Source organism: Geotrypetes seraphini, chromosome 4 (genome assembly GCF_902459505.1).
Source record: "Geotrypetes seraphini chromosome 4, aGeoSer1.1, whole genome shotgun sequence".
Lineage (NCBI taxonomy): Eukaryota > Metazoa > Chordata > Amphibia > Gymnophiona > Dermophiidae > Geotrypetes > Geotrypetes seraphini.
The window spans coordinates 211,693,282-211,706,640 of NC_047087.1; the positions used below are offsets into that span (position 1 = coordinate 211,693,282).

Consider the following 13,359-nt stretch of genomic DNA (forward strand, 5'->3'; position numbering starts at 1 on the left):
TTTGAGGCCCTCGGTATTATAAAGAATGACTCTATGGAAAACCTGTGCCTCAAGTGTCCAGCGGTCGTGTCCTGGAACATTACCCACCTCACTGCTGTAACCTCACGCAAGTGCTTTCCTGCGTCTGTACGCAATTGTCCTCTCCACTCCACCTCACAATTGGGTGAGGCGGGCAACCTTCCAGAACGTAAGGTAACCACTGGAGGCAGTGCAGCAGGACACTTGCACAAGTTTTCCATAAAAAATCAATCATCCTTTATAATACCGAGGGCCTCAAAATAGTTGGTCCAAAATCTTGTCTCTTGCAGTTGATACTTTGATAGTTTTTCACTTTCTGCATGTTGCACTTCTTTCTGATGTGTATAGCTGAAATTATCAGAAGCAATTAAGGAAAGATCTATAAACTAATTTCAGATAATTCACATTTTGGATCATGCAAAGTTGTCATTTCTTTAATAAGACATTAATTATTTTTTTCTGCGGCCCTCCAAGTACCTACAAATCCAAAATGTGGCCCTGCAAAGGGTTTGAGTTTGAGACCGCTGCTGTAGTGGGTGCGACGTTTATTTTATGGGTGATTTTTAGCATAATAGCATGCAAATTACATGCATGCTATTTGTGCAGAGAATCATCAATAAAGAGTGGGAGGAACTGTACCTAGCGATTTCTCCTCCTTTCTATCAAAGCTGCTCTCCCTGCCCCAATCAACTGCATGGAGAGCAGCAGAAAGAAAAGTCCCACTGACACCCCACCCCTCGCCCACCGCTGCTTGGACCCCTCCAACACCCCCATATAACCCCAACAGGAGGGATGCCCATTCCCACCGATGATGATCCCTGATACTCCCAGCAGGAGGGATGCCCACTCCCTCCTGCCACCACCGCAAAGACCCCTTGCCCCGCTCCCCCCCCCCAATAACTTTTCTGATGAAGGCTGGCCGGAAGGATGTCTACTCCTTCTGGCCAGCAGGCCCGCCTCTTCAAAATGGTGGGCCTTCCTCTTCCCGATGCACCCTGAGATACACCAGAGAAGGGCTTAAGGCTCTGATTGGCCCAAGTGCCTAAAGCCCCTTCCATATGTACCTTCAACTCTTCTCTTCTTTTTGCTGATACCAAAGTGTCCGTATATTTTTAAGATGATCAATTTGATAGCCACATCTAAATTATCAGATTCATGTATTGTGGCATTGTGCAATATATGATTTGATTAGATTGCTTTAAGCATATTTTTGTTATCTTCCTGAAGCAGTTGGGAACACAAAATTATGCTTCCCCATAATTCACATTTTCTTATCTGTACAATATGAAGTTAGATTTTTTTATATTTAACTTGTGTGTATCAAGTGAAGACTTGATTAACATTATGGATAGCATTAGCTGTTTCATCACCATGTTCAATGAAGTCCAGGAGCCTATTTTTAACACCATTAAGAGGGTCAAAATGCCTCACAACCAGTGAGAATATCTTTCTGTTTTTGTGGTTGGAGGCATCAGTTGCAATAAAGAAAAAGTTGCTTGATTTTGCTGGATCCTTCAACACATTGATGAAGTCTTGCACATTTCTTGGCATTAGAACATATTTCACAATAGTCTTGTGGCCAAACAAAGGCAGAGGCATCTTCTTAGCCATGTTAGAGTCATGGAAAATATCCTTTGATAACTTATTTGAACAATCTATACTTCAGTAGCTGATGTTCCAGTGAAAACAGCATATGAGTCCAGACTAGTGTTTGTGATTTATATATCTTTACTCGCAAGGACTTGTAGAAAGCATCATATACTTTTTTCATCTCTGCCTCCCCAGTTTTTCTTCTGCAAGTAAGGTACGAAGATGTCTTCATCTGCTCTGCTTTTGAATATTTATTTTCAAGTTTCTAGTCCAAAGAGGTTCCCAATAGACCTCGGATTGCTCTGCCTGAAGGAAGCTGCAGACTCTGCATTCAGAGTTCTGTTCACAGGACACCTGTCTGGCCAGCCTGCCGTAACACTTGATTCAGCAAAGCTTTGGTCTTATAGAAAGCTTGAGCACAGGCTGCATTTGGTCTGGGACACTTTGCGGGTGCCAGTTGCATGCCCTCACCCCAAAAAAGAATCATGAGGTCCAGTGGGGGAGAGGGTTTCAGGCTAGTTAGCTTGGGTGAAAGCAGACTGAAGAGACAAGCCTGAAGAGTATCCCTGTTTGGTTGAGGCAGACAGCTTCCCTGTGAGGTGAAAGCTGAGACAGTCATAGCACATGGCAGCACTGTGAATAGACAATTACTGTGTATGAAACACATTGGGGTGAGGTTGAATTAGGGGTTTTTAAGCACTCCCGTTGCTTCTTTGAGGGTCTACTACTCTTAAATTTATCATTTGAGAATTTTTTGGGTGTTTGGTGTGTTTGTCCCAGGCCATTTTTTGCACAAATTCACTGCTGTGGTGGCCATTTTGTTCTTTCCCATTTTTATTTTAAAAGCTTCCATCTGCTTCAAAACCCTTCGATTTGCCTATTAAAATCAATAGGGATGAACTCTCCAGGTCTTTCTACTACTATATCATGCCTAATATGTGCTGGATGGTCACCTGAGGAGGGCCTATATGCCACGATGCACATGAAGGAGGCAGGAGCATGGGCTTAGCTTCCCTTGGTCCCTTCAGAGGCCCAAAAGGTATGAGAAGTAGGTCATAGAGCCCTCCTGGAGCACATTCTCTCTTTCTCTTGCCACATATACATCTATGGGAAGGCAAAGAAAACTAAGGGGGCTTGCAGGACCAAGGCCTTGCAGGACCAGGGCAGATGAGACTGTGTGGAAAGCAATAAAAAGATACCGATATCTATCTTGTACTGCAACTGTGACAATTTTAACCTGTAGACTATATATTACAGATATGGTTATTATCGTATTAGGTCAAAATCTTGTACCAGGAAAAAAAAAACTTGTACTGTAACTATGGCAAATTGTAACCTGTTAATTGTATAATATGTATGTTAACCTGTAACCCGTCCTGAGCTCTTTGGGAAAGACGCGATAGAAAACTAATTAGATAAATAAAAATCCCTTCCTCTAACCCTTCAGGTGTAGCTTTTCTCCTACACAGATACAGTCCTCTCCCCCCTTATTTCCTCCAGCTGGTTTCATACAGAAGTCTGAACTACACGGGGCCCCATAGTCTCGGCATGTAAAAAGTAGCTAAATGAATAGAAACAGGTAGAATACTTACACACCATACCTCTGTCCTCATGGACCTGCAGGCCTTTAGCTCTCAACACCACCACAGTGAGACGCCCCAGGTAATCATTGTAGCTGAGAGAAAACTGTATATCTCCATACTCAGAAGGAGGCTTTAAAAATAGAAATGGCTCATAAGTCATGTTGGAACCTTACATTTGCTAATATTTTATTTATTTTTTTTTTTTAATGCTTCACCCCTCATTTGCCTAAGATCTTTGGCAAAGGTAGGCACCAGAAATATAGGCCAAAGTTTTCAAGGCTTACATATCCGGTGTCTATTTTTGACATGAATTGCACCTATGGAGACGCTAACGCCTAATGCCTCTTCTGGTGTTAACCGTTTATACAGTGACGTTAGGCCTCCGTAGGCGTGATTCTAGTGCCTACATCTTTATTTTAAAATTGCTTTCAGTCAGTTTTAAATGCATTTTCAACTTAAGTTAGGTACCGGTAGTGCACTTACCAGTTCCTAACTTAAGGCACCGTTTATACAATCCAGGCCTTAGTGGTTAGTCTGGTCACTGATTGCCAGTTAGTGGCTAAGTTTGGTGGCCAGATGGACCCACATAAATAGCAGGTATATTTTTGGCTGTTATAGTTTAACTGGCCAGATGATGAATATAGGCTTAACCAGCTATGTTTCTAGTTGCCAAAGAAATAATAATAATAATAAGATTTCAATGCCTGTCACCAGATTCGGTCCTGCACTGAACTTCTGGGTTCACTGCCGGCCAAGGTCTAAATATCAGGCCCTGTAAGTTACATGGGTATCTGTTGCACAGAGATGTTAACCCTTATTCCAGCTCTATAACTGGTGTATATTTTCACACCAAAATACTAAGCATACTGTATGTGTGTGTGTGTGTAGTATTATGTAAAGGAAAGCAGGCACCTACTTTCTTTTATAGAATAGACTTCTACAATATACCCTCTGAGGGCCTAACTGTAGTCAGTGGCATAGTAAGGGAGGGGTAGGGGGCGGGCCGCCCTGGGCACCATCCTGGTGGGGGGCACCAGTACCTCTCCATCCCCATCCCCATCCATCCCTGCCCCTCCCCTGCTGAACACACGCCTTCTCTTCCCCCTCATGCTTCTAACTCTTTGCTGGCGTGAGCAGCAACTCCAACCTGCTGCTGGTGCCAGCTTTGGCTCTCCCTCTGAATTCACTTCCTGGTTCTGGGACCAGGAAGTGACATCAGAAGGAAAGCCGAGGCTGCTGCGGGCAGCAGGTTGGAGATGTTGCTTGCACCAGCGAAGTTAAAGAGGAATGGGGGAAGGAAAGCGGCGTGTGTATGCAGTGGTGGACAGGGAAGGAGCAGGGCGTGGGGACGCCACCTACTCTCGCTATGCCACTAACTGTAGGTACTTTAGTTAAAGAATTGCACCCATTGTTGTGTCCCTCCTGATGAAAGATGAGAATTTGGATCCTACTCAGTGTTTAAGCTACTGGCCTGTGGCACGTATTCCAACGCTAACTAATGTTGTTGGTGAAGTCTAGTAACCACTGCTGTCTCAGAATCTGGAATGAATATGATTAGATAGGACATTGTCAGGTGTTTGACCCAGCACCGTACAGAGAACACAATTGCTGTGCTGTTGAATGTATTACAGATAATTCTTCATGACGGGGGAAAACATGCTTTTGTAATACAGCTGAATTTGTCAGCAGCATTTGATTTAGTTATTCCTGAGTTGTTACTGATAATTTAGAGTGCTGTCACAGTGTCAGGTGCTGGTTTAGTGGCCTTCTGAAAAACCAGCAGTTAGAGGGTGCCATGGCCAGGAAATTTATCATCATCATGAAGAATGTACTGTGGAATATGATAGGATACCCCCTCCCCCCCCCCCCCCCCCCGCTATTGTATTCAACTTGTATTGTGTTCAGTTTGTATCTACGTTCCCTAACTGAGATTATCTATATCCTTTTAGAATATTATAATTTTCAAATGCAGATGCATTGTTAATTTTTCTAAAAGAAATATGATAAATATGAATTTAAGGATTGGACAATTCTGCATATATATGATTGGATGCAGCAGCAGGGTTTAAAAGTAAATCATGAAAAAAACTAAAGATCATTCGGTTAAGGGTAGAAAGGAAGTAAGAACTGAAGAAGTTCCAGTCATAGCCATTAACCAAATTGCTTTCAGTTAGAAGTCAAAATTATTAGGGATATATAGTAGATTGACTCGCCCATCTCACTGTAGAGACATAAGTGAATTTTCTTTTGAGGAAAGTATATGGACAGCGATGGGAGTGCATCACATATGGGCACATTTAGAAACAAGTCCTTTGAGTGTGATACAGGCAACAGTTCTATCTAGCTTAGATTGTCATATTGCACTTTAGGTCTTTTAGTACAATTGGCTCAACTTCAAGTATTAAAGAAAGTGGTGGCTATAATGATTTGGGGAGGTTCTAGGTGGGCCTTTCATTGGCTTCCAATCTGGGCTTGAATATAATTTTAAATTACTACTGTTTATGTTTCAAATCTGCATGTATCCAACGTGCCACAGCCTACATGGTTCTTGGGTTTCTTCGTAAGTGCCAGAACCCCAATTTGCATTCCAAGGGTAGTACTGCCTGCTGTTGATCAATTCCAGTTTCAAGACCACAGAAGAAGGACTATGGCAGGAACAAGACCTGACTTGAATGCACTTATCACTGGAATTGGGGATGCAGACCTCTTTATCACCATGCACTGAAAATGTGGCTGTTTGAAAGTTCTTATTGAGATTGCTGGAATTGTAGGAGATAAACCAATAAAAGGCAAGGTAGGCATCTATTCAACCAAGGAGAAGATCTTTATTCATAAAAAATAGTCTTGATTCCTAATTATAGTCCCAACTAGGATCCAAGTTTTGGTGTGATCAAAACGCCTTCATCAGGGGACAGTGATGCAAATGCGCATGAGTCGAGTCTCTTTCAATGGAGAGGAAGCTCAGTCAGTTGAGAAAAAATGAGGAAATTGTTGATTCTGTACATTGAACTATTTAAAAAATTGTACTCTGTGAGCTGTTGGGTTAAGCTGAATGTAAACTGTTCAAATATATTATGTAAAAAAAATTAAATTAGATTTTTCAAGGTGCAGTGAGATAAGGCAGCAGTGGGATTTTGCAAAGTGCAGTGAGATAAGGCAGCAGTGGGATTTTGCAAGGTGCAGTGAGATAAGGCAGCAGTGGGATTTTGCACCTCTAATATTTGTAAAAGTTTATTAATTTATATACCGTTCTCCCAAGGGAGCTCAGAACGGTTTACATGAATTTATTCAGGTACTCAAGTGTTTTTTCCCTTTCTGCCCTGGCAGGCTCACAATCTAACTAATGTACCTGGGGCAATGGGGGGAATTAAGTGACTCGCCCAGGGTCACAAGGAACAGCGTGGGTTTAAACCCACAACCCCAGGGTGCTGAGGTTGTAGCTTTAACCAGTCACACAATCCCCAGTTTCTGATTGCAAAGTTTATCTGCACTACTGGAGCTCACAAATGACACAGGAGGATCTCTGGAATGCTACTAGCCAAGTTTTGGACAAGAAGTTCAGGATTTTTGAAAGTTTTGTTCTGCATGGACAAACTGTACTAATTTTTATTCTCGGTTGGTATTCAGTTTGCAAAATTCTCATTCCTACTGAGCTGCTAAAATCTAAAGTTTAATATAGCAGTACACTAGATGGCAGGTATAGATCAATCTGACCCTTCCATTTTGCCTAGTAAGGTATTTAGGCCCCCTTTTTATCATTTTAGCGCATGCCGGCGAAGTCAATGCTCTGATGCTCATTCAATTCCTATGAGCATCGGAGCATTTACCTCACCAGCCCACACTAAAACACTCTACCGCAGCTTGATAAAAAGGGGGCCTTAGTGTTGTATAGTTACTATTACTATCAATTGCACCTTTCAGTTAGCTTCTCACCTCCAAGTTCTCTGTCTCCAGGTCCCTCCAGATCACGACTTTGCTGTCCCCAGTCGGCATTTCATTTTTCAGAGGAAACAATACCTGCCCCAGGAGATGGTGCTTCTTCAGCTTATCAACATGGTGGATAGAAAACTTCAATGTTCTTTGATTGAGAGTTTTACTGGAAACCTGCAGCAAAAGGTAGATCCGCAGATCATTTCTGTGCAGTGCTAGTCTCGAGTTTGTAGAGAATGACACGGGAACAAAGTTTGTTCCTGTCCCCACAAGCTCTCTCCCTGTACCTATCCCTCCCAATCCCCACAGGCTCTGCTCCATCCCTGTGTCATTCTCTAAACTTTTCAGGCACCTATCCAAAGCAGCTCATGGAAACTGCTGGAGCAGGTTTTATTACAAGTTGTTTATGCGTGTCAGAATTAAATCAGTGTGTACTCACAGGCCACACAGAGGACTCTCTGTTTTGGGTTTTATGTGAGAGTCAAGGCTTATGAATCTGCGCATACTCAACACCTATATTCCCTCATAGCCTTCCACTACTGTCACATCTAGAACCAACTCCTAAAGTTTCCCTCAAGTCATCTCAGAAGAGGTCATCTGGGGAGAGAAGAGATTGGTAAGGAAGAAACTATGAATGGAGTTCTCTGGGAATAGGGTGGAAAGATTGGGGACTCATACTGGTAGCCATGGGTAACCCGCAGCAATGGGGGCAACAAATCGACTGGTTGCTGCGGGTATGGGAATAAGGCCATTCACCAACCCATGGAGCGGTGAATGGCCTTGTGCCCACATTAAAGGACCTGCCATGAATTGCCTCCCTTGCCACTCCTCCCAGTCAGCAGCCCCCCCCTCCCTTCGCAGGTGCAGCAGCAGCTAGCCCCCACTCCCTTCCTATCGTGGGTCCAAAAGCCCCCCACCCTCCCTCGCGATGGTGGACAGCAAAAAATAAGCAACCAACAAACCTGTAACTCTCCTGGATTAGCCCCTTCTCACCTTCTGGGACGGGCCTACCAACCTCTTAAGAAGCTTCCTACACGCAGGGCTGCTCTGGAACCTTCTTGCCGCTGAGTCCCTCCTGATGTAACTTCCGGGAATCGAGCTTGCGGGGGATGAGGACAAATTTTTTCCCCATGTCATTCTCTAATTCATATATGCTTATTTGCCTATGGCTCAATATGCAATGTCTTGTAAAAGCTGTGGCGTACCTAGCATATGTGACACCCGGGGCCCATCATTTTTTGGCAGCCCCCCCCCCCATCTGTACGAAAAATATGATTTTTAAGTAACAAGCCACACGTCACACATGAGTACCTAGGAAAAGGCAGCATCTTACATATTGCAGTGAGCAGTACATCAATACACCCATTGTAAAACTAAACAAGCCAGACTAGTACAGATCAATCCTATACCATCAATCTTAACAAAAAAACATGTCTTTCGAACACACAGAACACAGAAAACACCTTCGCCTAGTATGGAATATGTCATCACAAACTAACTCCTCCCCCTTTTACAAAACTGTAGTGTGCTCATAGAATTCTGAGCATCAGAGCTGCTACCACCACGGCTGGCGCTAAAAAACACTCCACGGTTTTGTAAAAGGGGGGATAAAATAGAAATACATAGACAAAGATTAAATTGAACCAGCAAGAAGCTGGACTCTGCATAAAATGCAACACCACAGAAACAGTGACACATGTCTCCTAAAGCAATAAATAAATAGAAAATTTTTGTTCTACCTTTGTCTTCTCTGGTTTCTGCTTTCCTCATCTTCTTGTTACTGTCTTCCTTCCATCCACTGTCTGCCATCTCTCTGCCCCTCCCTATTTGGCATCTTCTTTCCTTCTATACCCCTTCCAGAAACTGTATACCTCCCCCTTCCATCTCTCCTTTCACCCCCATTGGTCTGGCATCTCTATACTCTCCTTCCCTCTCCCACACCTCTCTTCTGCAATCCCTTTCTTCCCTCATTTTCCTTTTCAATTTATTTTCTGCATCCATCTAGATTACGTTCTTACTACCCTCTCATCAATTTCCTTTTTTACTGTCTACCTACAGCTCACCACCTCTTTCCCTCACCTCCTCCAGTATTTCCCTAACTCAATCCTTTTCCCCCATCATCTGCCCTCTTCTCTCTCCCCACTTCCATCATCTGCCCCTTCTCTCAATCTCTCCATCCACCACAGGCCCATCTTTCTCCCTTCCTCACCTTTCCGATTTTGTCAACAAGATATGCAACCCCTTCCACCCCCCCCCCCACCCCGCGATGACACTTAAGATCGGCAACAGGCCTCCTTCTACCCCTGGCATCAACAGAACTTCAGATCGGCAACGCAGTGCTCAGTCAAAAGCGGAAACAGGAAGCTGAGACAAAGGGAAGCTTTTGATGTGAGCACTAGAGAATGACATGGGGAAAAAAAATCTGTCCCCGTCACTGCACCGTCCCCTTCACCGCCCCATCACCGTCCCTGCAGCATCCATACAAGCCTCAGTACTGCAATATTTAGCTTATTCCTTCCTTATAAATCAGAGTTCTGGCTGCTGAACTGGAGAAAGAGATGTTCAGCTGGCAGGGCTTTGTTTATAAATTTTTATCAACACAACTAATATACTACTTTATCCTGAAGCAAAAAAAAAAAAAAAAAGAAATATAATTTTTTTTCTACCTTTGTTGCCTGGTTTCTGCTTTCCTCATGTTCTCATTCAATTCCTTCCATCTCTTCCTGTCTCTCTTCTCTCTGCATCTTCCATTTGCTCTGTTACTGTGCCTCTCCCTTTCTCCCCCCTTCCAAATTGGTCTGGCACCCATCTTCTTCCCTCCGCTCCCCCCCTAGTCTGGCATCTCTGTCTTCTTCCCTGCCAGTGTCTTCTCCCCACTCTCTCTTCCCCACTTCCCTTCAGCGTCTTCTCCCCACTCTCTCTTCCCCACTTCCCTTCAGCGTCTTTTCCCCCTCTGTCTTCCCCATGTCCTTTCAGCGTCCTTCTCCCCCCATCTTTTCAGTGTCCTTCTCCACTCCTGTCTTCCCCATATGCTTTCAGCATCCTTCTCCCCCCTCTGTCTTCCTCATGTGCTTTCAGCGTCCTTCTCCCCCCTCTGTCTTCCCCATGTGCTTTCAGCATCTTTCTCCCCCATTTCCCTTAAGCGTCTTTTCCTCTCCACTCCACCTTTCCTCCCTTTCTCCCTCCCTGCTCCTTACCTTCGTGGCGCTTCCCCACCCCCTGCTCGCCCGCCCGCCTGCCCTACCGACAACCGGCCCGGTCCGACAAACCTCCCTGCCCTGTGGCCGCGAGTCTAAATTACCTTCTTTACAGTAGCCGGAGCATTGTAGTTGCATATGGCTGCTGTAAAGGTCATCTCTGATGGAACTTCCGGTTGCATCAGAGATGACCTTTACGGCAGCCACACGCAGCTTCATTGCTCCAGGTACTATCAGCACTCTCTAGAGCAGGGGTGTCAAAGTCCCTCCTCGAGGGCCGCAATCCAGTCTGGTTTTCAGGATTTCCCCAATGAATATGCATGAGATCTATTTGCATGCACTGCTTTCATTGTATGCTAATAGATCTCATGCATATTCATTGGGGAAATCCTGAAAAGCCGACTAGATTGCGGCCCTCGAGAATGGACACTCCTGCTCTAGAGAATCCAAGCCTAATTTAGGGTTAAGGAAGCAGTGGAGGAAGGTCACTTTGAGGTCTAAGATTATTTTTAAAAAACTCTCAGATCTCTGGCTGGGACTGGAGAAAATGTTGCCAGTTGAACAAGACAATGTGGAACCAATCCCTAGACTCCCAGAGGTTAAAATGATGATATTTATTAATGTAAAATTAAAATACAATACACAATGTAATAAAAGCCAACAAAGCTTTTCAATAAATAAAGTCACTTGCTGTAAACAGATATCCAGACCCTACATGGGCCGTGTTTCAGCAATATTTGCCTTCTTCAGGGGTCATCAAATACACAGCAGCTTCACAGCCAGCACGATAGAAGTATCACATCACCTTCTCACGGATGTTTTCTGTGAAGCTGCTTTGTTTTTATTGCTGTATTTGAGGACCCCTGAAGAAGGCAAATATTGCCGAAACACGGTCCATGTAGGGTCTGGATATCTGTTTACAGCAAGTGACTTTATTTATTGAAGCTTTGTTGGCTTTTATTACGTTGTGTATTATATTTTAATTTTGCATTAATAAATATCATTGTTTTAACCTCTGAGAGTCCAGGGATTGGTTCCATATTGTTTTGCTTAAAACATTTGTACTGTTGTGGTACCAGGGTCCGTTGCTGTGGGAGTTTGGTCTGTCCTTTTGATGTCAACAACCCCACAGTGTCATTTGTTTCTAAGAAGACAGTTGAACAAGTTCAGGATTGCTCCACATTATAACCTGTGTGGGCAGGGAATCAAGAATGAGGACACTGCTGAAGAAAAGCTATTTAATACATCATATAATATTTGCAAAGAAACCCTTAAGAGGCACTGCATGCATGAGAGAGGTTTAATAGTCTGAAAAGACTAGAGCTATGATACGTGTGGCATAAAACAAGCATGCCACCAGCATCCCTGCTAATTTGTAAGCATTGTTATAATAGAAACAAGTGGTTTGGGATGGGCTGGGGAAGGCTTTGGGAATTCCAGTAATTTGGGATGATTTAGAAAGGCTGGGGTGAGCTTCAACGGCAATTCCAGTAGTTGGAAACTAAGAACTGTACCGGGCAGACTTCTACAATCTGTGGCCTAGAAATATAAGACAATTTAGGGCTCCTTTTATTAAGGTGCGCTAGTTAGCGGTTTTAGCGCGTGCTAAATGCTAACGCCTGTATAGAGCTTGTGTTAGTATTTCTCGTTTAGCACCTGGTTTGCGCGCGCTAATCTTGAGCGCGTGCTAAAAATGCTAGCGCACCTTAGTAAAAGGAGCCCTTAATCATGAATTTATGGTGCATGTAACCACTTGTCAGACTGGACCATTCAGGTCTGTATCTGCCATCATTTACTATGTTACTGTGTTACTTTATAGTAGAACACTGACCATACAACAAAACTTTTTTCCTTTTGTAAGAGTCATGAAAATGAGGCCATACTATTACCTGAAAGAGAAAATTTTCATCAAACTGTGGATTGAGGGTTTTACGCTTGGTCTTGGATTGGAGGTAGCGCCTTTCGTCAGGCAGCAGGAAGATTTTCACCAAGGGGTTGCATGTTTCCGAGGGAGGACAAAGGTTCCTGGCTTTGACCAAAGCCACAAGCAGCCGCTCTGCCTCCTGCTCGTACTCTACGGCAAACCAAAGCCGGCCAATGTTACCTTCAGGGAAGTCCACCTCACTGCCATCTTCTGGGAACTTGTATAGATCAGGATTGATGGATCCTATGGCATAAGACCCTGCTTAGGGAAAAAAAAAAACAAGCTAGAAATGTTTCTTCATGTCTGTGTTCTGCTCTTTCATTGTATTCCACTCTTTTCCTCTTAATATGTACTACAGGAATTCAAGGGCAACCTTTATGCCTCACAAAAGGTGTACCAGTAGTTGCCTTTCTGACTGGAATGAAGAACAATGTAATTTACCAGGAAACTGGCATGAAAATTAGGCTTTTTAGTTGGCAAGAATATCCTTTCACTTGAACATTTGGAAGTGGGTTTTGCAACCTGCTGCTCTGGTGAATCGCTCAGTTTGTGGATTACTGCCTACTGTTTATCATTCTCACGCCTTTGAGAGAATGATAAACACTCACAGTTTTTCAAATGCTTTGTGGCCTTTCCAAGTTTTGTGGTATAATTGGATCAGGCCCCAGAAGAAGGTTGGCATTAACTGAAACATGGACCATGTCGGTCCACACCATATTCTTTACTGTGTGTTATATGGCTTTACCAACTGATTTGCATCGTTTTTATTGCACTGTATTGCTTTTAATTGTGAAGACTTTCATGAAAACTTTTACTTCAAGAGCATCGGTTCCACAGCTTTGTTTTTTGTTTGGTGTCTCCTTTTTTCTGTGGAACGATTTGCTGATTCTCTTTATTTTATTCTAAGAATATCCTATGTACAACTAGTAGCTGGAATAAGTTGTGATGATGGCTCATATTATTCTGCCATAGGAAGTGGTTGAGCTAACATCCCTGGTCTTACTACATGGAGCTTATTGATGCTCTCGCTGTCTCACTTTTTCCCTCACATTTCAGAATATCTTTCCAAAACTTGTAGGTCCATATGCATATTTATTTAAAAACATATATACCGCTT

General features: G+C 43.5%; 1 protein-coding gene across 4 annotated transcripts in view; it reads right to left on the reverse strand.

Annotated features, from left to right (window-relative positions):
• Nucleotides 1-13,359, reverse strand: part of LOC117359028 (synaptotagmin-15) — a 63,429-nt gene that overhangs the window by 34,056 nt on the left and 16,014 nt on the right. For 3 of the 4 annotated variants that reach the window (XM_033941125.1, XM_033941122.1, XM_033941124.1), the window contains exons 4-6: nt 12,208-12,500; nt 7,125-7,295; nt 3,201-3,321 (exon numbers count right to left, since the gene is read on the reverse strand). In XM_033941125.1, the coding sequence (XP_033797016.1) occupies nt 3,201-3,321; nt 7,125-7,295; nt 12,208-12,500 (585 nt within the window). The remainder of the gene's footprint in view (nt 1-3,200; nt 3,322-7,124; nt 7,296-12,207; nt 12,501-13,359) is intronic. The other variant, XM_033941123.1, reaches the window with a different exon arrangement.